The sequence below is a fragment of the Ranitomeya variabilis genome, chromosome 2 (genome assembly GCF_051348905.1).
Source record: "Ranitomeya variabilis isolate aRanVar5 chromosome 2, aRanVar5.hap1, whole genome shotgun sequence".
NCBI classification, from domain to species: Eukaryota; Metazoa; Chordata; class Amphibia; order Anura; family Dendrobatidae; genus Ranitomeya; species Ranitomeya variabilis.
Window position 1 is genome coordinate 1,037,713,970 of NC_135233.1, and position 22,785 is coordinate 1,037,736,754.

The window sequence follows — 22,785 nt, forward strand, 5'->3', positions numbered from 1 at the left end:
GCTTCAGAAGTGGTGTACCGTGCCTCCCTGCAAAGTGGGACAGGAACCTATATGTCATGGATGGGCGTGTTTCTTGTACTCCAGCTAGTAGCATAGCTACTGGGGAAGCAGAGGGGGCGGTCGCCCTGGGCCCCGTGCTCAGAGGGGGCCCACCCGGAGCTACGCTACTGTAACTGTATCGGCGTGCACATTCTGCGGCAGAGCAGGGAGAATCAATCTCCGGCTGCTATGTGGCCCCTGAGCAGGCGGGTGAGCGCTCGGTGCCATACCCCAATCCTGAGCCACTGCTGTATCAGCAGGATGAGGAGTTTGTGCAGGTTGGGAATAGTCCCATTGGGGACAATGCTGAAAATGTGAGAAGTGAAATGTGTCTTTGTTGCATTCTCTGCAGCCAAGTCCTGGCTGGAAGAAGTTGTCATGTCGGTCTGGGCCAGATGGAAAAGACGTGAAAAGTTAACGACTCCATCAGAAACAACGTCAGCGGTAAGTCATTATCAGTAACTGTGCTGTGATCTCTTATATGTTCTGTAGGACTGGTATTTACCACTGACCATATGGCAGTAATATCAGTATTGGCCTTTATATAGAAATTATTTTCAGCAACAACGCAGTCATCTGCTGAGGTTCTCCTACATCCATTATTAGGGTGTGCCACAATAGTTGTAATCATGGATACCTGGTTTGGGGCCCACTCAGAAGTTTCGCTCCCCCTGAACCAAAACCCTAGCTACGCCTCTGACTCCAGCAACAGGTGTAGCCACACCTACCCCACGTCCTCGGCATCTGCCTGCACCATCAGCAGCATCACTTCCCCGTACTCTAACGAACGCCTTACACATTTTGTAATTGCTAGGTTTCTTGAAACCAAGTTTATTTAAAAAAAAAATGAAAAAAAAAATTGGTCACCTGCAGCAATCAAAAAGCAGGTTTGGGGAGTTTATTCCACCATAATGTAACAGAAAAAAATGCACAAGTGTATGGATGACAATTAAATTCAATCCAGAAAAATGTTTCAATGTTTTTTGTTTTTTCAGATTTTGGAGATCACAGAAGTGTTTACAGACCACGTAACACTAAGTCTGACAAATGGAAGCCCACAAAATGTTTGAAAGCTTTTTCTCAGTTTTAGAGATCATAGAAATGTACTCCACACTAAGGAATAGTGTATGGCTGAGAAATGTAGCCTAGGAAAATGTTTAGATTTTTGGATGTGTTATGCAACACAAAAAAAAAAGCACATAATTCTTGATGGATCAAAATATATTAAATTTTTTAAGCCCGCACAAAAAAAGCTGCAGCTATTCACTCACTGGCCACTTTATTAGGTACACCTGTCCAACTTCTTATTAACACTTAATTTCTAATCAGCCAATCACATGGCGGCAACTCAGTGCATTTAGGCATGTAGACATGGTCAAGACAATCTCCTGCAGTTCAAACCGAGCATCAGTATGGGGAAGAAAGGTGATTTGAGTGCCTTTGAACGTGGCATGGTTGTTGGTGCCAGAAGGGCTGGTCTGAGTATTTCAGAAACTGCTGATCTACTGGGATTTTCACGCACAACCATCTCTAGGGTTTACAGAGAATGGTCCGAAAAAGAAAAAAAATCCAGTGAGCGGCAGTTCTGTGGGCGGAAATGCCTTGTTGATGCCAGAGGTCAGAGGAGAATGGGCAGACTGGTTCGAGCTGATAGAAAGGCAACAGTGACTCAAATCGCCACCCGTTACAACCAAGGTAGGCCTAAGAGCATCTCTGAACGCACAGTGCGTCGAACTTTGAGGCAGATGGGCTACAGCAGCAGAAGACCACACCGGGTACCACTCCTTTCAGCTAAGAACAGGAAACTGAGGCTACAATTTGTACAAGCTCATCGAAATTGGACAGTAGAAGATTGGAAAAACGTTGCTTGGTCTGATGAGTCTCGATTTCTGCTGCGACATTCGGATGGTAGGGTCAGAATTTGGCGTAAACAACATGAAAGCATGGATCCATCCTGCCTTGTATGGAGCATCTTTGGGATGTGCAGCCGACAAATCTGCGGCAACTGTGTGATGCCATCATGTCAATATGGACCAAAATCTCTGAGGAATGCTTCCAGCACCTTGTTGAATCTATGCCACGAAGAATTGAGGCAGTTCTGAAGGCAAAAGGGGGTCCAACCCGTTACTAGCATGGTGTACCTCATAAAGTGGCCGGTGAGTGTATATTTGCAGACAGACTGCACAGGCCTAAACCCTGTCTACAGACTGGATTCTGTCACTGCCCCTGCGACTCTGTCTCTAGGCTATATGCATATTGTATGTGATACAAACAGCAAAGCAAATGATTAGCCCTTAGGACTGCTAGTATCTGTTCTGTTTCAGCACCAGTATGTACACTACAGGCCTCCGATTCGTTATACTATGCACACACAGGCCTAGACAAGCACTCTCTCCCTCCAATACGAAGTGTCACAGAGCTGTTCAGTGATGTCATTGTGCCGAGACGGGTGGCTCCTATCCTTTTATAACCCCTGATGATGTCAGATGGGCTAGCCAATCACAGTAATGCCACAACCAAGATGGCTCAGACATTATAGTGATTCACAGGGGCGGGGATTTGAGTTTACATTGAGCACCGCCCATTACTCGCTGAGTAACGAGCACATCAGAGCACTGTGATACTTGAGTGATAACCGAGTATCACCGAGCAGGTTCGCTCATCCCTAGATATAACCTATAAAATGGCCAGAAATAACAATCTTTCTATGAGGGATAAGCCGATGTCAGAGATCGGCCAAGCATTAATGTTTATGGGCGGCCATGTGACATAGGTGTATGGACGGCTGAAAACGCAGCAGGGACAAAAAAAAAAAATAGTGTTTTCCTGACAGATGGGAATCCTTCGCCCATTTGTTGCAAGAGATGTACTCACTGGCAGAGACAGACAGGTGAGGGCCCCTGTGCAGGAACAGTATATGGGCCCTTAGTAGCCAATAGCTCATCATGATGAACAATTCCACCTACTTTGGAAGTAGAAATGGGCCCCCTCACCTCTTGGGCCCCTGTGTGGCTGCACCAATGATATGTCCGCCATTGATGACCTGTGCAATATCAGTAACAGGACCCCATACTAACCATGTGCCATTTATAATATTGGCATGTTCTTATGTCAGAGGAGTCTCTAGGTCACGCCAGGCACCATTGCTACGTCGGCACCCCCAATAGCTTATATCGATTTATCATAAAGCAGTTCAAAAGCCATGAAAAGCAAAATATTAATCAAATTATGAAAAGTAATTTCATCTCACCTAACGGCCAGTCTTCTCTGACTTGGCTTCAGCGTTTCTTCTTTACAAAAGACACCTTAAAGAGATGGAAAGAAAAGAAGAATACATAAAAGGGCCGGACACGGGACACCCTCCACAACCATCACCCACATACAGAAACAGCAGAAAACAGTGTAGGTATCCTCCGGACCTGCAGCTGCTGTAGGACTACACCTCCCAGCATCCTTTTTCAGCCTCTGCAGCTGTATAATCCACAGGTTGATTATCTCATGTTAGAATCTGGTATATACTACGGAGCAGTTGCTCATTAATCATGCCAGTGTGTAATTAGCAAGCAACGGTGGAAAGCATCCTAAATGGCAGGGAAATAACGGCACATTTCCATGTATAATTACATTTGCAAATGCTGAATAAAGAGCGGAACTGAGAAATTCTGAAGATGCTCAATGAAGATACAGAAAGCGGTTTAAGTCGTTTCACAAATTGCGGAGTGCGGCCACCTCAGTATAAAATGACAGAAGGTGCGTTACAGTGTGTGGCCGTGCCATGACACCGCCATATCTCGTATATCTGTATTTCCATCAAATATCCATGGAAAGGTGCTGTCAGGCAGCCATATAAATCAGAACGAAACCGCAACACAGTGTGTGACCGTGCCATGACACCGCCGTATATCTGTATTTCCATCAAATATCCATGGAAAAGTGCTGTCAGGCAGCCATATACATGGGAACGAAACCGCAACACAGTGTGTGGCCGTGCCATGACACCGCCGTATATCGTATATCTGTATTTCCATCAAATATCCATGGAAAGGTGCTGTCAGGCAGCCATATAAATCGGAAGGAAACCGCAACACAGTGTGTGACCGTGCCATGACACCGCCATATATCGTATATCTGTATTTCCATCAAATATCCATGGAAAGGTGCTGTCAGGCAGCCATATACATGGGAACTAAGCCGCAACACAGTGTGTGACCGTGCCATGACACCGCCGTATATCTGTATTTCCATCAAATATCTATGACTCCAAACACAGATGGCCATATAAATCGCAACAGACCCGGAACACAGTGCACGGACTGGCTGGCGGCTCTACCGACCTGAGCATGACGGCCGCATAGAAATATATGAAGCGCTCAGATCGGTAGAGCCACCGGCCATTCCATGCACTGCTTTCTGATCTTTTTCCGATTTACACGGCCACCTCACTGCACCCTTAGGTGTGTGTATCCATCAGTGTGTCCACTCCTACCTTTCCTTAAAGAGGTTTTCCAGTACATAGGATTTATCGCTCTTCTGGCTCCAAATTCTATGTGGGCACAAAATTTCATTTTCCGCCCCTCTCAACTGCTTCTTTCTTGGAGCAGCGCAAGGGTGCATTAGGTGCCTGCAGCCGGCATGTTAGATGACCAAAGCAGTCATTGGCTACTTTGACATCTTGTATGACTCGGCCGCACCGTAGGCTCCCATGCAGAGCGTAGTCAAGAGGATTCGATTATCCGTTATTGCGATATGCAAACGCAGTAACCAAAATGACAAATCTCACTTCGATAAACTGAGAGCTTTATCATCTCAGTCGCTGCCTATGCAGAGCGCAGGAGTGGTTAACAAACTCATGTTGACTGCTGCACTCTGCATAGGCAGAAACTGAGATGACAAAAGTTGCACGGTGTGCTCACACAGCTTCACCTGTAATTTTGTGAGAAGACAGACCTGTTGGGAGAGTTATCCCAAACTTTAAAAAAAGTGTCCCCTGTAAAAAAGAAATAAAAGCACTAAGAAACATTGCTTTTACATGCTTTTTCTAACCCTCGCTGCGCTACTGTACGTATCCACAGGATCCGTGATAACGTCTAAGTCGTGGGGGTCCAACTGTTGCGACCCCACCGATCGCCCTTACAGGGCACTTGTGTATAAATACGCAACCTCTGCTCCATATATTCTCTGTGACTGTCAGAGAGAGTACAGGCCTGTGGACAGAATAAATAAAGGACTATTCCCATCAGATTAGTTATCTACAGACATTTATGACGTGACCACTTTTTATGGGAAAGTCGGGTGAATACAAATATCAGCCATTCAACTTTCCAAAAAGCAGCATAAGCTCCCATTACAAAACTAGTAGCTAATTGTACAATTATAAGGTAAAAGATCTGCCACCGGATTTTACACTGCAAACTGCAGATCTTACTATATAGATCTCTCAGATCTGATGAGGCTAGAGTACTTACTTTGAAAATCCATGTCAGAATGGCTGTATGATTCTATTTGAAAGTATTCTTTCCGGATAGTAAAATCTGAACTAGATTCATTAAATGCTAGTTTTAAAGAGGTTTTCCAGTTTAGTAAAACCCCTGCCTCCCCTGGCTGCAGTTTGTCACAAAAACAAAGAAACGGTGCTTTACTCATTCTCCCCAGGTCCAGCCTGCGTCTCTCCCTCTTTTCCCAGTGTATTTTATTGTCTGCAGTGCTGGTGTTACATCTACAGCGCTGCAGCCAATCAGTGGCTCCATACGAGTTAACAGCACAAACTGCTCAGAGTCGCTGAGCTCACTGATTGGCTGCAGTGTGTCTTTCCTTACCTTTCCTCTTAGACTGACCTACTATGTGCAAATTATGGGGAACAGGCTATATGGCATTACTGTAGAATATGAGGAGTTATGGTGTCTACTACTTATTGGGGACCTTATGGCGGCACAGCCCTGCGCCATTTATTACACTGGTGTCTTATGTTGCAGATGGTACTCTGAGACCCCCCAGGGGCGACGGTTCCTATTAACACCCCTGGCTGACATGTCTAGAATCAAGTATCCTTATAAAGCAAAGCGTCAATTTGTCATTAGTTTATAGAAATCCAACATGCTCGATCTTTCTTTCCACATACATCTGCCATCTAGGGGTGTCAGGACACTTCCATACGTATCAGAGAGTCATCAAGTTCTACCAACATCAGAGACATCAGCCAACATAATGTGTATAGGTCTCCCAGGTTTACCGCGACAGACAGGAGCCAGAAGACCACAGCGTCTGATTTCTCCTGCTCCTGCACTGGTTAGAAGCACTTCACCTTCATATTAAACAGTAAGTTTCTCTTTAGCAGTGCAGGGGTTAATCTGCTTTGTTGAGAGCTCCTGAAATCTTTCCTGAGATAAGGCTCTCAGCTGTTAAATGTTAGCCACTCCCATCTCCTATATAATCTGGGTCCTGGCTAGCACTCCTTGTCAGAGCTGGCTTTTACTGCATGACTGGAGGCTGTTGGTGGTTGTTTGAGAAAACGTTTGGTGGGTTTATCTGTGACAACAGTCGTGACACTAGGCACCTAAACTATCAACCGAGCCCCCACAATGCACTGCTCTCTGGTAAGCAGAAACCATCAGTTCTATAAATAATTTTATCAATATTATGCACAACAAAAAATTCAGTCTACTAAATTCGATGAACACTGTCCATTAATCCATCAGTGCTGTAGTTAATACCAGCACTAGGCTTATTGTTGCCATGTATCTGTGTGCATTCAATTTCATGGCTTTTCTACAGTTCATGCTCATGCTGCCTTGCGTTACCAACATACCCCTGTGGGTTGTATGTAGTTTGAGGGCCGCTTTGTTGAGCTGATAAATTAATGCTGAGCTGTAGACAAGTTGCCTCGCGGGGATTGGGATGTCTCACTAGTAATATCACCTTTGATAAACATGTTTATGAAACGTCTGAGAATGTTGAATTGATATTGCCATCGTAGAGAGATAATGAGAGCATAGAAGAGAATGCAGGTCCTGGGCTCCAGGTCTATATGTTGCTGAAACCCTACTTTCTTCTGAAGAATATTAAAATTTGAGAGTCCTGAGTGGTTGATACCTTTTAATGGCTAACTGAAAAGGTGGTAACAAATTGCAAGCTTTCGAGACTATTCAGGTCTTCATCTGATGACAGTGTGATTGATTTGAAAATTCTATGTTCTACAAAGGTCTAGAGCAGTATTTCCCAAATTCCAGTCCTCATGAACCACAACAGGTCATGTTTTCAGGATTTCCATAGTGCTGCACAAGTGAGAGAACCCCTGATACTTCCATCACCTGTGCAATACAAAGGAAATCCAGAAAACATGACCTGTTGGGGTCCGTGAGGACTGGAGTTTGGGAAACACTGGTCTAGAGCAACAAGACCTAGAGCAACAAAGATCTAGAGCAACAGTAATATATACAGAAGTGTCTCCCCCCAAAACTAAAAGACTTCAGATGAAGAGACCTGAGTAGTCCAGAAAGCTCACAATTTGTTACCATATGTTACCTCCAAGACTTCTCCAGAATATCGCCCATCCTCTGGAATTCTTTGTCCCAACACGTCCGACTATCAACCACATTCGGATCCTTCAGACGGAACCTGAAAAACCCACCTCTTCAGGAAAGCCTACAGCCTGCACTAACCCCGCTGCCTCCTCATCACTACCAAAGATACTGCCTCACCAACACCGGAGCTTCTGCAACCCTCAACCTATTGTGTCCTTCCCCACCATGCTGTAGAATGTAAGCCCACAAGGGCAGGGTCCTCGCCCCTCTGTATCAGTCTGTCATTGTTAGTTCGTTTACTGTAAGTGATATCTGTAATTTGTATGTAACCCCTTTTCATGTACAGCACCATGGATTCAATGGTGCTATATAAATAAATAATAATAATAAGTTCAGTTAGCCATTAAAAAGGTACAGTTAGGTCCATATATATTTGGACAGAGACAACATTTTTCTAATTTTGGTTATAGAAATTACCACAATGAATTTTAAACAAAACAATTCAGATGCAGTTGAAGTTCAGACTTTCAGCTTTCATTTGAGGGTATCCACATTAAAATTGGATGAAGGGTTTAGGAGTTTCAGCTCCTTAACATGTGCCACCCTGCTTTTAAAGGAACCAAAAGTAATTGGACAAATGACTCCAAGGCTATTTCATGGACAGGTGTGGGCAGTCCCTTCGTTATGTCATTCTCAATAAAGCAGATAAAAGGCCTGGAGTTGATTTGAGGTGTGGTGTTTGCATTTGGAAGGTTTTGCTGTGAAGTAAACATGCGGTCAAAGGAGCTCTCCATGCAGGTGAAACAAGCCATCCTTAAGCTGCGAAAACAGGAAAAAACCCATCCGAGAAATTGCTACAATATTAGGAGTGGCAAAATCTACAGTTTGGTACATCCTGAGAAAGAAAGAAAGCACTGGTGAACTCATCAATGCAAAAAGACCTGGGCGCCCACGGAAGACAACAGTGGTGGATGACCGCAGAATAATCTCCATGGTGAAGAGAAACCCCTTCACAACAGCCAACCAATGACCAACACTCTCCAGGAGGTCGGCGTATCAATATCCAAATCTACCATAAAGAGAAGACTGCATGAAAGTAACTACAGAGGGTTCACTGCACGGTGCAAGTCACTCATAAGCATCAAGAATCAAAAGGCTAGACTGGACTTTGCTAAAAAAATCTAATAAAGCCAGCACATTCTGGAAGAACATTCTTTGGACGGATGAAACCAAGATCAACCTCTACCAGAATGATGGAAAGAGAAAAGTATGGCGAAGGAGTGGTACAGCTAATGATCCAAAGCATACCACATCATCTGTAAAACACGGCGGAGGCAGTGTGATGGCTTGGGCATGCATGGCTGCCAGTGGCACTGGGTCACTAGTGTTTATTGATGATGTGACACAGGACGGAAGCAGCCGAATGAATTCTGAGGTATTCAGAGACATACTGTGTGCTCAGATCCAGCCAAATGCAGCAAAACTGATTAGTCGTTGTTTCATACTTCAGATGGACAATGACCCAAAACATAAAGCCAAAGCAACTCAGGAGTTTATTAAAGCAAAGAAGTGGAATATTCTTGAATGGCCAAGTCAGTCACCTGATCTCAACCCAATTGAGCAGCATTTCACTTGTTAAAGACTAAACTTCAGACAGAAAGGCCAACAAACAAACAGCAACTGAAAACCACAGCAGTGAAGGCCTGGCAGAGCATCAAAAAGGTGGAAACACAGCGTCTGGTGATGGCCATGAGTTCAAGGCTTCAGGCAGTCATTGCCAACAAAGGGTTTTCAACCAAGTACTAAAAATGAACATTTTATTTAAAATTATTGAATCTGTCCAATTACTTTTGGTCCCTTTAAAAACAGGGTGGCACATGTTAATGAGCTGAAACTCCTAAACCCTTCATCCAATTTTAATGTGGATAACCTCAAATGAAATCTGAAAGTCTGAACTTCAACTGCATCTGAATTGTTTTGTTTAAAATTCATTGTGGTAATGTCTATAACCAAAATTAGAAAAATGTTGTCTCTGTCCAAATATATATGGACCTAACTGTATCAACCACTGAGGACTCTCCAACACTGGATAATACTGTTGTACAAAGATATACCGTATTTTTCGGACTATTAGACGCACCAGACCATAAAGACGCACCCCAAATTTTGGGGTGAAAATAGCAGAAAAAAGATTATTATAAGATGGGGGGTCTGTCTTATTGTCAGAATTTAAGGTATCTTACCTGAGGGCTGGCGGTGGTACAGCAGGGTCACAGGAGGCATGGTCCCTTTCTCGGGATAAGGCCAGTCCGGTGTGGGCGGTGCTGATGTTCGGTGTGGGCTGTGGGGAGTGCACCTTAGCAGGGTCCCTTCCTGCTAAGGTAGGCGACGCCGCAGCCTGGTGTCCATGTGGGGTTGCGGCAGTGGTGTGGTGGCAGCAAAGGTGCGATGATGCTGAGGCGCTGTGGGTGGTACAGCATGCACTTGAGCAGGGTCCCTTGATCAGGTGAGGTGACGCCGCGGCCCAGTGTCCAAGGTGAGCAGCAGAACCGGGTTAATCACGGGTTTCTTGGTGGCGGTGGCCATCTTCCTGAGGCCGGGTGTGCGCAAATTGAGTACTCTGCTGCCCAGGCCAGGGCTTCAGGAAAATGGCCATTGGAGGTAGTGTGTGCGCAGATGGAGAACGTGGTGGCCATTTTACTGAAGCCGAGTGAAGCTGAGATCTCAATCTGCGGTGCGGTTTCACCTCACCTGTGGAAGAGATCCTGCTCAGGTGCACGTCGTACCGCCCACCGCGCCTCAGCATCGCAGCACCTCTGCCGCCGCCACAACACACCACTGCCGCAACCAACCGGTAAGTTTGTGTTCGCACTATAAGACGCACCCCCAAATTTCCCTCACAATTTTTTTTGGGAAAAAGTGCGTCTTATAGTCTTAAAATTAAGGGCACATTGTAAGCAGAAACTGTTGTGCATAAATTCAATAGTAAGAATTAGGAGTTCTCGTCTCAGGAAGCAGTGACTTATCGCTAGGATGAGCTATGATTGGTGCAGGCCCAACTTCAAGGACCCCCAGAATCCTGAGAATCAAGTGGCCACGGCAAAGCTTTAGGACTGTCTTTTCTCTGCACAGGGGCACTTTTGAGATCACACTGCCATACGAGTTAATTCACGTTAATGGGGTTGTTAGTTTCTGGCAAAGAAGAGTAACCAGAAGCTATAGCCATAGTGATAACGGGATTTCCAGGAAAAAAAAAAAAAGATCTAGTTGTCCCGGTTATGCGTACCAAACCCTCCTGGTTATTTTTCAATACAAGTTTTATATAGCCCTCTGAAGCCATTACTCTTACTTACTGGTCTGTTATTGCTTCTGTATTATAGGTAAATCTCAGGTGGTGCTAGACTATAATTTTCAAGAGGCATTGTGTCTGGCATCTGTCACTCCCAGACTCAGTGACCACCCACCTAAAAAGTGCCATCTTGAGACTCCCATACAGGCTGAAGACTGTCCAATAGCTAAGCCAGCTCTCTTCTCTTTCAAGACCTATGTATAGTAAGAGAAGGGGGCTGGCTTAGCTATTGAAAAAACAAGTCAGCTTGTTCCCTTTACACACTGCATTGATGACATGCCTTACATAGGAAACATTTTCCTGTTTCCAGTACAGGCAAAATGTAGCTGACAAAACCAAAATGGACCGGGGGTGAAACAGGGTAAATTACATTAGTAATTTATATAGAATTCCATAAAGAAAACATCTAAAATGTTGTTTATAACCTCTATATTTGATCAAAATATCTAAAATTGTAATTAAAATGAACTATTCATAGTTAATGTGTTAGGTTTAAATAAAACTAATTAATTAAAAATAAATTAACTAGAAATCACAAAATCATATAACAGGGATATGACATTACCAATAGGATTCAAAACAAATATTCATTAAATTACAACATAAAATATGTCCTCTTACCATCTCGGATTTCAAAAGCCAAGCTTGTTATTTTCTGTGTAATAATCATCATTGGCCTTTAGATAAAGAAAAGTGAAATAATTTTAAAATAATAAAAATGAACATAAAATTAAAATACTTAATTATGAAAAATGCATTCAAAATTGGATGAAGACATAAAAGGTATGCATGCTGCTTGGTTATTCTGCATATCATAGTTCTCATACATAATAAATACCCTCGATCTTTTATATTATTGAAAGGTTTTTAATATGATAGATTTGAAAATTTTATGTTCTACAAAGGTCAAGTCACAGAACACAGGAATGATCTTCCCAGAACTGCAGGCCATACAGAGGATCATCTGTCAAGGACAGTAATATATACAGAAGAGTCTCCCCCAAAACTACAAGACATACAGAAGATCATCTTCCCGAACCATAAAATGCACAGATGATCCTAACCCACAAAAAAACCACACAAAAAAAAAAGAAAGATATACAGAAGCTAATCTCCCCAGAACTATAAGATGTATAATATCAGGACCTCTCCCCAAAACTACAAAACATACTGGAAACCAGGGGCGTAACTACCGCGGTCGCAGCGGTCGCCATTGCGACCGGGCCCCGCAGGTCAGGGGCCCCGGGCCGGCAGGTCTGAGCAGGGCCAGGCTGGCCATCGGGCACTTCTGGCAAATGCCAGAAGAGCCGATGCCAGTAGTGGGCCGCTGCACTGTTCCTCCCCCGGAACCCCCCCCAGTGCCGCCGCCGCCGCCGCATTTAACTATACCGGCGTCTATGACACCGGTATAGTTCAATGCAATGATGGGAGGAGAGAGCGTCACCTGACGCTTCCTCTCCCATCATTCCCCGCTCTGCCTCTGACAGTACACTGCGGGTGCGCGATGACGTCATATCATCGCGCACCTGCAGTGTCCTGGGCAGACTGCAGCCGCCGGGAGCAGCGCGGGCAAAAGGAAGGGTGAGGAGAGTTTTTTTTTTTTTTTCTTTTTAACCGGACTGTGGGGCCATTATCGGGGGGGGGGGGATGAGATGAGATGAGATGTGGGCTGTGCTCTATATATCCCTGTGCGGGCTCTGCTGTATATACCCCTGTGGGGGCTGTGCTGTATATATCCCTGTGCGGGCTCTGCTGTATATATCCCTGTGCGGGCTCTGCTGTATATACCACTGTGCGGGCTCTGCTGTATATACCACTGTGCGGACTGTGCTCTATATACCACTGTGCGGGCTCTGCTGTATATACCACTGTGCGGACTCTGCTGTATATAACACTGTGCGGGCTCTGCTGTATATACCACTGTGCGGGCTCTGCTGTATATACCACTGTGCGGGCTGTGCTGGATATACCACTGTGCGGGCTGTGCTGTATATACCACTGTGCGGGCTCTGCTGTATATACCACTGTGCGGGCTCTGCTGTATATACCACTGTGCGGGCTGTGCTGGATATACCACTGTGCGGGCTGTGCTGGCACCCAACACCATGTTGCAGTGCAGGAGATTCCTGCAACAGTCCGAGGCGTATCTAGGGGAAGCGGGGCGGGGGAAGGTGGGGGGGTTGCGGGGGCGGGGGAAGGTGGGGGGGGTGGGGGGGGTGGGGGGGGGGGCCCCATTTGGAAGTTCGCACCGGGGCCCATAACTTTGTAGTTACGCCACTGCTGGAAACCCTCTCCCCAGAACTATAAGATGTACAGGAGATCATATACGAAATATAGAAGAGTCTCTCTCCAGAACTATAAAGATGTACAGGAGATCTGCTTCCCAAAACGGTAATTTGTTCCCAACATCCGTCCCCCAAAACAACAAGGCATACAGAAGATCCTTTTCCCAGAATAATAAGATGTACAGCACATCTTCTCCCAAGAACTACAAGGCATACTGTAGAAACTTTCCCCCGAAACTCCAAGACATACAGAAGACCCTTTCCATCAAAACTGTAAGATGTACAAAAGATCGTTCCCACCAAAACTACAAGACATGCAGCAGACCCTCTACCCAGAACTATAAGATGTACAGAAGATTATCGCCCCAAAACTACACGACATACAGGAAATTATCTCTCTAGATGTATAAGATATACAGTGGCATGTAAAAGTTAAAGTTAAAGATGACACATTTCATTTGTATTTTATGCAAAAAAAAAAAAAAAAAATTGTCATCTTTTACATTTTAAAAATTACAAAAAGGAAAGAGGGCTGATGGCATATTTTGGGTACCCTGCATGGTTAGTACCTAGTAGCACCCCCTTTTGAAAGTGTCACAGCTTGTAAACACTTTGTAGCCAGACAAGAGTCTTTCAGTTCTTATTTGAGGGATTTTCATCCATTCTTCCTTGAAAAATTCTTCCAGTTCTGTGACATTCCTGGGTTGTCTTGTATGCACTGCTTTTTTAAGGTCTAGCCACAGATTTACAATGATGTTCAGATCAGGGGACTGTGAAGGCCATTGTTAAACCTTCAGCTTGCGACTTTTGAGGTTGTCTATTATGGATTTTGACGTGTGTTTAGGATCACTATTTGTAGAAGCCATCCGCTTTTCATCTTCAGCTTTTTTCTACAAATGGTGTTATGTTTGCATCAAGAATTTGTTGAAATTTCATTCTTTGCTCAACCCATGAAATGTTCCTAGTACCACTGGCTGCAACACAACCCCAAAGCATGATTAATCCATCCACATGCTTAATGGTTGGCAAGATATTATTTTCCTGAAATTCTGTTCTGTTTTCTCCGCACATACCTTTGATCATTGTGGCCAAAAAGTTCTATTTTTATCTCATCAGTCCACAGGACTTGTTTGCAAAATGCATCAGGCTTGTTTAGATTTGCATTTGCATACTTCGGATGCTGAATTTTATCGTGAGGACATAGAAGAGGTTTTCTTTTAAAGACTCTTCAATGAAGGCCATATTTGTGCAGGTGTATTTGAACAGTAGAACAATGTGACCAAACTTTTACATTGGTCCATTTTCCTTCTTGTAAATTTTTAAAATGTACAAAATGACAATTTTTTTGGCCAAAAGTACAAAGGAAATGTGTCACCTTTAACTTTAGGCCTTTTAGAGATCTTTTTATCTTCAACTTGCTTAACGGTCTACAACAACAGTAATTTTGATCAGGGATGCCCAAACTTTTACATGGCACTGTACATATAAGATCCTCTCCCTGAAACTATAAGACATAAAAGAGAACCCGTCTTCAAGAAAATCTAAACATATAGAGAATCCTTTATCCAGAACTAAGATTCTTAGAGAGAATCTTCTGTAAATCCTAAATACATACAGAAAATCCTCATACAGCTTAGAGGCCATGCAGAACATCCTTTACTCTGTCACATTGGTTATATAAAGGATTACAAAGGTCATACAACCCAATACCCAAAGATACATTTCTCCAAAGTCACCGATTATACAAAAGATCATTTTTTTCCCAAAATTTGAAGAATATACAGAAGATCATCTTCCCAGAATCATTAGTCATACAGGAGATAATTTTCAGATAGATCAGAAAAAATATATATATTTCTAGTGTCTTAGATTATATAGAATGTCCTTAGGCTGGACTTGAGTCATCTTCCCAGAATAATAGGTCATGAGAAGATCCTCTTCCAAGAGTCGCTGGTCATATAAAAGATGTCCCCAGAGTCATTAGTCATAGAAGGTGCTCAACCAAAATTAATAAGTCATAAGAAAGCTCTTCTGCACAGAGTCACAGTTGATACGGAAGATCCTCTTCTTCAGTCATTGGTCATATAGAAGATCCTTGTCCTGATGTCAAAGGTCATACAGAAGATACTTTTTCCAAGATAATTTGTCATTAAAGATCTCCTCAGAGTCATTGGTTATAGAGAAGATCTTCAGTCTAAAGACTCTAAAGTCAGATGACATACAGAAAAATCAACTTTTGTTGGTATGAGAAGTATTAATCCGACAGGTCTCTTGACTTTATGTAGTTAACGGCATCCTATTACGGTGTTGGGAATGTTTCAGAATAAAGATGTTTGATCCAAATTTAATAAGTAACATAATATTATGCTACAAATCCTAACAGCCTTCAGTTTTAGGTCACCCAAGTCTGTGCCGTTATTACCTTGAAATTATTTTTCCATTTCTTCAAGAAACTGAGAATAGCAGGTGTGCTCTCTATTGTAAGGATGTGCCATTTAAGTTTTCAACATGCATTGTTTGAAATACATCATACAGTATATTGAAAACCGTTTTAGATTAGCTAACAGTATTTCTAACATCCAATCCATAGGTGGTCATGGTCCAAAGTAAGCCACATTAGTTGCTTTAAAGGATTATTCCTCAAAATTTAAGTTATTCGCTACCCCAAGAACAGAATTCGGGAACCTTGAGAACAGAGCTCTACACCCCCTTCATTAATTAAATGGAGGTGAGCTTGTCTTTGCTCCATCTATTGTCTATGGGACTGCTGAACACACTGCTCGGCTATATCAGTCAGTCCCATATAAAACGAATGGAACAGAGACCACGAATACTCACCCCTGCTTCATTCAGGACGGGGCTGCAAACTCCTGCTCTCGAGGTTCCAGAAGACAGTTCTCAGGATCGCTGTTAAGTCCTCAGCGTAATCAGGTTATCTCCTATACTTTGCATTGCGGACAACTTGATTTTTTGGGAATAACATTTTAATGAAGAAGGTCATGGTTCTTGACCTATAGAAGGATTGCTCTGTCTGTAGCAATAGCAGAATATACCACATGGTGGGCATGAGCATATATATATATATATTTATATATTTATATAACGGATCTTGAAAGATCGGTAAGCCCTCAATATTCCAATTTTTACTCTTTAACAACGTTGCTACAGGCATATTGACTCTCTCCATATGCCCCAATAGATCATATGGACATAATAGAAGGTGGTCCATCACTCAGGCCCCTTCCTCTAGAAAAATAAAGCAGCTGTAAAGAGGGGCCCTAACTCAGGATGACCCGATTCATCCTTATTAGTGATGAGTGAACGTGTTGTGATAAGGTGTTATCCCATACCCACACCTGAATGTCTCTTGGCTGTTTGACAGCCACAGCACATGCAAGGATTACCTAAAAAAACAGGCAATCCCTCCATGTGTTGTGGCTTTCAAACAGCAACGAGACATGCAGGCGCGGGGACTCAAACATATTATTCGAGCACACCGAAGTCACAGGTTAGCACCCGAGCATGGGATAACACCTTATCACAACACGTTCACTCATCACTAATAAGGAGGAATCAGAATATAATATATAATAGAATATAATACACAGTACAGACCAAAAGTTTGGACACACTTCATTACTATGAAAATTGAACCTTCACACTGAAGGCATCAAAACTATGAATTAACACATGTGGAATTATATACTTAACAAAACAGTGAAACAACTGAAATTATGTCTTATATTCTAGGTTCTTCAAAGTAGCCACCTTTTGCTTTGATGACTGCTTTGCACACTCTTGGCATTCTCTTAGTGAGCTTCAAGGGGTAGTCACTGGGAATGATTTTCACTTCACAGGTGTGCCCTGTCAGGTTTAGTAAGTGGGATTTCTTGCCTTATAAATGGGGTTGGGACCATCAGTTGTGTTGAGCAGAAGTCTTGTGTCTACACAGCTAATAATCCTACTGAATAGACTGTTAGAATTTGTATAATGGCAAGAAAAAAGTAGCTAAGTAAAGAAAAACAAGTGGACATCATTACTTTAAGAAATGAAGGTCAGTCAGTCCGAAAAATTAGGCAAAATTTTAAAGTGTCCCCAAGTGCAGTGGCAAAAACCATCAAGTGCTACAAAGAAACTGGCTCACATGAGGACCGCCCCAGGAAAGGAAGACCAAGAGTCACCTCTGCTTCTGAGGATAAGTTTATCCGAGTCACCAGCCTCAGAAATCGCAGGTTAACAGCAGCTCAGATTAGGGACCAGGTCAATGCCACACAGAGTTCTAGCAGCAGACACATCTCTACAACAACTGTTAAGAGGAGACTTTGTGCAGCAGGCCTTCATGGTAAAATAGCTGCTAGGAAACCACTGCTAAGGACAGGCAACAAGCAGAAGAGACTTGCTTGGGCTAAAGAACACAAGGAATAGGTATTAGACCAGTGGAAATCTGTGCTTTGGTCTGATGAGTCCAAATTTGAGATCTTTGGTTCTAACCACCGTGTCTTTGTGGGACGCAGAAAAGGTGAACGGATGGACGCTACATGCCTGGTTCCCACCGTGAAGCATGGAGGAGGAGGTGTGATGGTGTAGGGGTGCTTTGCTGGTGACACTGATGGGGATTTATTCAAAATTGAAGGAATACTGAACCAGCATGGCTACACAGCATCTTACAGCGGCATGCTATTCTATCCAGTTTGCGTTTAGTTGGACCATCATTTATTTTTCAACAGGACAATGACCCCGAACACACCTCCAGGCTGTGTAAGGGCTATTTGACCAAGTAGGAGAGTGGTGGGGTGCTACACCAGATGACCTGGCCTCCACAGTCACCAGACCTGAACCCAATCGAGATGGTTTGGGGTGAGCTGGACCGCAGAGTGAAGGCAAAAGGGCCAACAAGTGCTAAGCATCTCTGAGAACTCCTTCAAGATTGTTGGAAGACCATTCCCGGTGACCTCTTGAAGCGCATCAAGAGAATGCCAAGAGAGTGCAAAGCAGTCATCAAAGAAAAGGTGGCTACTTTGAAGAACATAATTTCAGTTGTTTCACACTTTTTTGTTAAGTATATAATTCCACATGTGTTAATTCATAGTTTTGATGCCTTTAGTGTGAATGTACAATTTTCATAGTCATGAAAATACAGAAAAATCTTTAAATGAGAAGGTGTGTCCAAACTTTTGGCCTGTACGAATATATACATACACATACATATACTCACTCATTTGTAATTTTGGGTAGGGTTTGAGGGTTCTAGAAGTTTTCAACTGATCAATCAATTGCAACTTTTTAAAAGGTGTGGTGTGCAACATTAAAAAAATAAAAAAAGTAAAGAATAAAAAGCATTTTTGATCTTGTGCAAAGTTCGTGAACCACTTTGAAGAATTTGTCACAAAAATAGTGAATCAACACAACACGACAAAAGAAGAAAACTGCCCATAAAAAAAAAAATAAAATAATGATGAATCGGGCCCTATATACTTTATTTCAACTTCATGTTACAAATAAGAACAATAATACATTACATAGTATTAATTAAATTTTGATTATTATGAAACTTAGCTTTTAAGATCAATTGAAAAAATAATCAAGGGATGAAGTTGAGAGTAGAAGAGAAAAAAAAAATTTGAATTTAATTAATATTGTACTTACCCAGAAAAATCAGCAGAATACTGTCCATAATCAAAAATATAGACTCTCGCTATTTGGCACAAGGTGAGGTATCCCAAAGCAAACACAAAGCAGTATCTGTAAATTAATAAAACATGCAATTAAAGCTGACAGTCACAAATTCTGGTGTAAAAATGCTCATGAATAAATTAAAATACCTAGCATCATTAGCATTTTGCATAATTCCTACTCCTGGTGTACACATTAAGCAGGATATATAAATATATTTATGATCTGTGAAATGCTCAGTTAGTTAGTTGGGTCACACGCCGCACCGCCGTACTCCCCTCCGTCTTCTGTCTCAATTTCACTGGTATCTGCATCTTTGGGAAACAGATACCGGTCAATACAATAATGGAGAAGGGATCCGTGGGTGTTTCGTTTGATAAACAGACCACCTCTGGCTTGTACTACGATATGCCAAATTCTAAGCAGATTATAAAAAAAATAAAAAAAATCTACTGCGAAGGCGGCATTTAACCTTGAGTGGGATTATATATGTTGATAAATGCTGTCCTTCCTATGAAAACTCATCTGTAGCTGGATACAGGGAAACATCCAGACACAGACGGTAACAGGACTCTACGTCACACCTTAGCCCTCGCTGCATACAATCCAAGAACATGGTGATGTCAGGGGGTGATATCAAGGTGATGTCGTTACCGCTAACATCCTCCATGTTTTGTGACATCATCCTTCTGGATTTCCTACAAAATGAAACTAGAATATTCTAATAAATTCCAACAATCTCTCATTAAGTCAGAGGTAAGGAGGAAAATCTGCTGGTTATACACAACCTCATTGTCACATCTCTGTTGTCAGGTGTCTCGGGGCCAGGGACTTCTTCCCTGTAAGGGTGCCGTAGCTCGCCCTGTTCCCTGGATTACATCTGATGGTGAAGACACCGGGGCCAAGTACCTTGCCTTAGCTCCTGAATCCGCCCTCAGTCTGTATCTTTCCCCCACCCAGGGAAGAAGGGAGTAGTAGTGTACCATAATACACCAACCAGACTAACATGGTAATACGAACAGGGGTAACGAAAAATACTAAACATACAAATATACTCACACATGTAACAGAGGAATGCCACGGGGAGTGGAGGATGGGGTAAAACCAAACTAGGAGAAGAAAGGGAATTATCACACACTCAAAGCCTAGCAACAGTCACAGATAAATCCACCACACGCCTTCTTGACCAACATGAACCTCCAGCCATGAAGCATAAGCTATCTCTGAAAATGAGTGTTAGCCAGGACCCAGATTATATAGGAGATGGCAGTGGCTAACAGTGCACAGCTGAGAACCTAAATGCTCCAGGAGCCCTTAACTGAGCAGATTAATCCCTGTACTGTTAAACTAAATTTACACCATTTAATAAGAAGGTGACGTGCTTCTAATCAGTGCAGGAGTAGGAGAAATCAGACGCTGTAGTCCTGTGGCTCCTCTCTGTCACAGTAAACCTGTGATACTCATCATTGCCAAGACATCTCCCCCCACGACTTCAAGGATTAAAGGATAAGACCATGCGGTTAGTCACTTAAAGTGAATGAGCAATGTGCAGTCCTCTGACGAGCCGCAGTGTGGTCATCAAGGAGCAGCCATTTATAAAAGATGTTACTGAAGTGTGTGCAGATTCCAGTAAGAAATCCAACTTAGTTTTAAGAACTTCTTTTTTGGAAATTAAGCCTCATGCACATTGATGCTCTTACAGATGTGTGTTATATGGATCCATAATACACCACCCCGAGACATGTATACGCCCATACAGTACCATTGTGTGCCTCCAATATCATACATTTAAGCAAAAGAAACTCATGGCATGTTCTATTGCAACCCTATAATGGAGGTATGAAACCCTATTTCCATATTTTTCAGCTTCTAGTATATCTAAAAAAAAAAAAAAAAATTTATTTAAACCATTATAAAAAGTGAAAAAAATACTTTGCAAAAAGTTGAAGTGAATACCCTCCATTAAGGCCTCATGCATATGTACCAGGACTAAGAAAGCTACAGGGTTCAAAACACATAGTTAGAACTACTGGTGGGGTCATTTTGACTCCTTTCACTTTTTATTTCTCTTCTGTGACTACATTTTTCGGAATTCCGGCTTGAGACTCGGTGACTTTTCTTAAAATAGGATGTTAAAAAAGATTTTGTGACAATAAACAATTTTGGTGAAAAATTGCGCTTTTTTTTCAAAATTTACCTTAATTACTAAAGGTAGTCATTTTGACGACCTACTATATTTTGCTGTCCTTTTGTCACTAAATGTTGCTGTAAAGTTTTGTGCATAATTTTTTCACTGTATCTTATTTACCCTGATGTTCATATAGATGTAGTTCAATTCAGATGGCAACTTTTCACATTTTCCTTGTGTTAGGGTACTTTCACACTAGCGTCGGTACGGACCCGTCGCAGTGCGTGGGGCCGACGTACCGACGCATCCTGTGAAATAAAATCACAATGGGGGCAGCGGATGCAGCTTTTCAACACATCAGCTGCCCCATTGTGAGTTGCGGGGAGGAGGGGGTGGAGTTTTGGCCGCGCAAGCGAAAATGCATGGTCGAAAATGGCGGACACGACGCACAAAAAAACGTTACATGGCGGACACGACGCATCCATCGCACGATGGACTAGCACTAGGTCCAGTAGTCTGGATAGTAAGTTTACTTTCAGTTCAGCTGAAGAGACAAAGCGAAAACATGCAGACATAAGAGCTCAAAAAACTCATACAAGTATATAGCAGACTAGCTGTCCTACCCGGCTTCGCCCGGGTTAATGACTGCTGTTAGCAAAATAGAATGTGGTAACAAAAATTTATTCTGCACACAAAAACCACAAAACAAATAGATAGAAATGTAATTATTAAAAGGCAAAAACTAAGCTAATAGAAGCATTTCACAACATATATTAGCTTTGTTATACTGAGAATGTCTTTGTTGCCTATATTAACCAATCAGAGCTCAGATTAATTAACTGTAGCAAAATAGAAGCTGAGCTGTGATTGGTTGCTATTGGCAGCCTGATAAATCCCCAGCCAACAGGAAGCCCTCCCCCTGGCAGTATATATTAGCTCACACATACACATAATAGACAGGTCATGTGACTGACAGCTGCCGTATTTCCTATATGGTACATTTGTTGCTCTTGTAGTTTGCTTATTAATCAGATTTTTATTTTTGAAGGATAATACCAGACTTGTGTGTGTTTTAGGGCGAGTTTCATGTGTCAAGTTGTGGGTGTTGAGTTGCGTGTGGCGACATGCATGTAGCAACTTTTGTGAGATGAGTTTTGTGTGGCGACATGCGTGTAGCAACATTTTGTGTGTCGAGTTGCATGTGACAGGTTAGTGTAGCAAGTTGTGTGCAGCAAGATTTGTGCATGGCGAGTTTTGCGCGTGGCGAGTTTTAGGTGTGGTGCGTTTTGAGTATGTGCAAGTTTTGTGTGAGGCAACTTGACTTTTGGATATGGGATGGACCCCACTCCTTCTTAAAACCACCATAACTACTGTAAACCTAGGTACTAAAATAAATACACAAAACACATTATTTTGGTTGTCAAAATGGCCACAGCTTTTATTCAAATCACAGGATTAAATAATCACAGTAGGAGTCAGGTGGAGTGCTAGTACATTGGGATTCACAAGTACTGCGATATCCCCATCTGTCTGACATACAGCACCAGGACAGACAGCCATAAAGGGGCGGCACGCACTGGCTTGCCATTCAAGCAGAGCCAGTAAACTTTCAGGGCACCAATGACCCTATTATCCTCACTCCTGTGCTTAACCACTGTGCCCGCCCCTGATTGATGTTACCATTACAACGTCCTTGAGGCTGGCCACCAAAGCCGAGCCTGCTCACCACCATGAGGTTTTACATCCTCTATTAGTTAAAATGAGTCCACCTTAACTTGTCTGCAACTTCCA

General features: G+C 42.7%; 1 protein-coding gene across 2 annotated transcripts in view; it reads right to left on the bottom strand.

The window, feature by feature from the left end:
- The window catches only part of MBOAT2 (membrane bound glycerophospholipid O-acyltransferase 2), a 269,915-nt gene that overhangs the window by 73,635 nt on the left and 173,495 nt on the right, over nt 1–22,785 (bottom strand). For both annotated transcript variants that reach the window (XM_077291395.1, XM_077291394.1), the window contains 3 exons: nt 18,840–18,935; nt 11,530–11,585; nt 3,290–3,344 (listed from right to left, as the gene is read on the bottom strand). In XM_077291395.1, the coding sequence (XP_077147510.1) occupies nt 3,290–3,344; nt 11,530–11,585; nt 18,840–18,935 (207 nt within the window). The remainder of the gene's footprint in view (nt 1–3,289; nt 3,345–11,529; nt 11,586–18,839; nt 18,936–22,785) is intronic.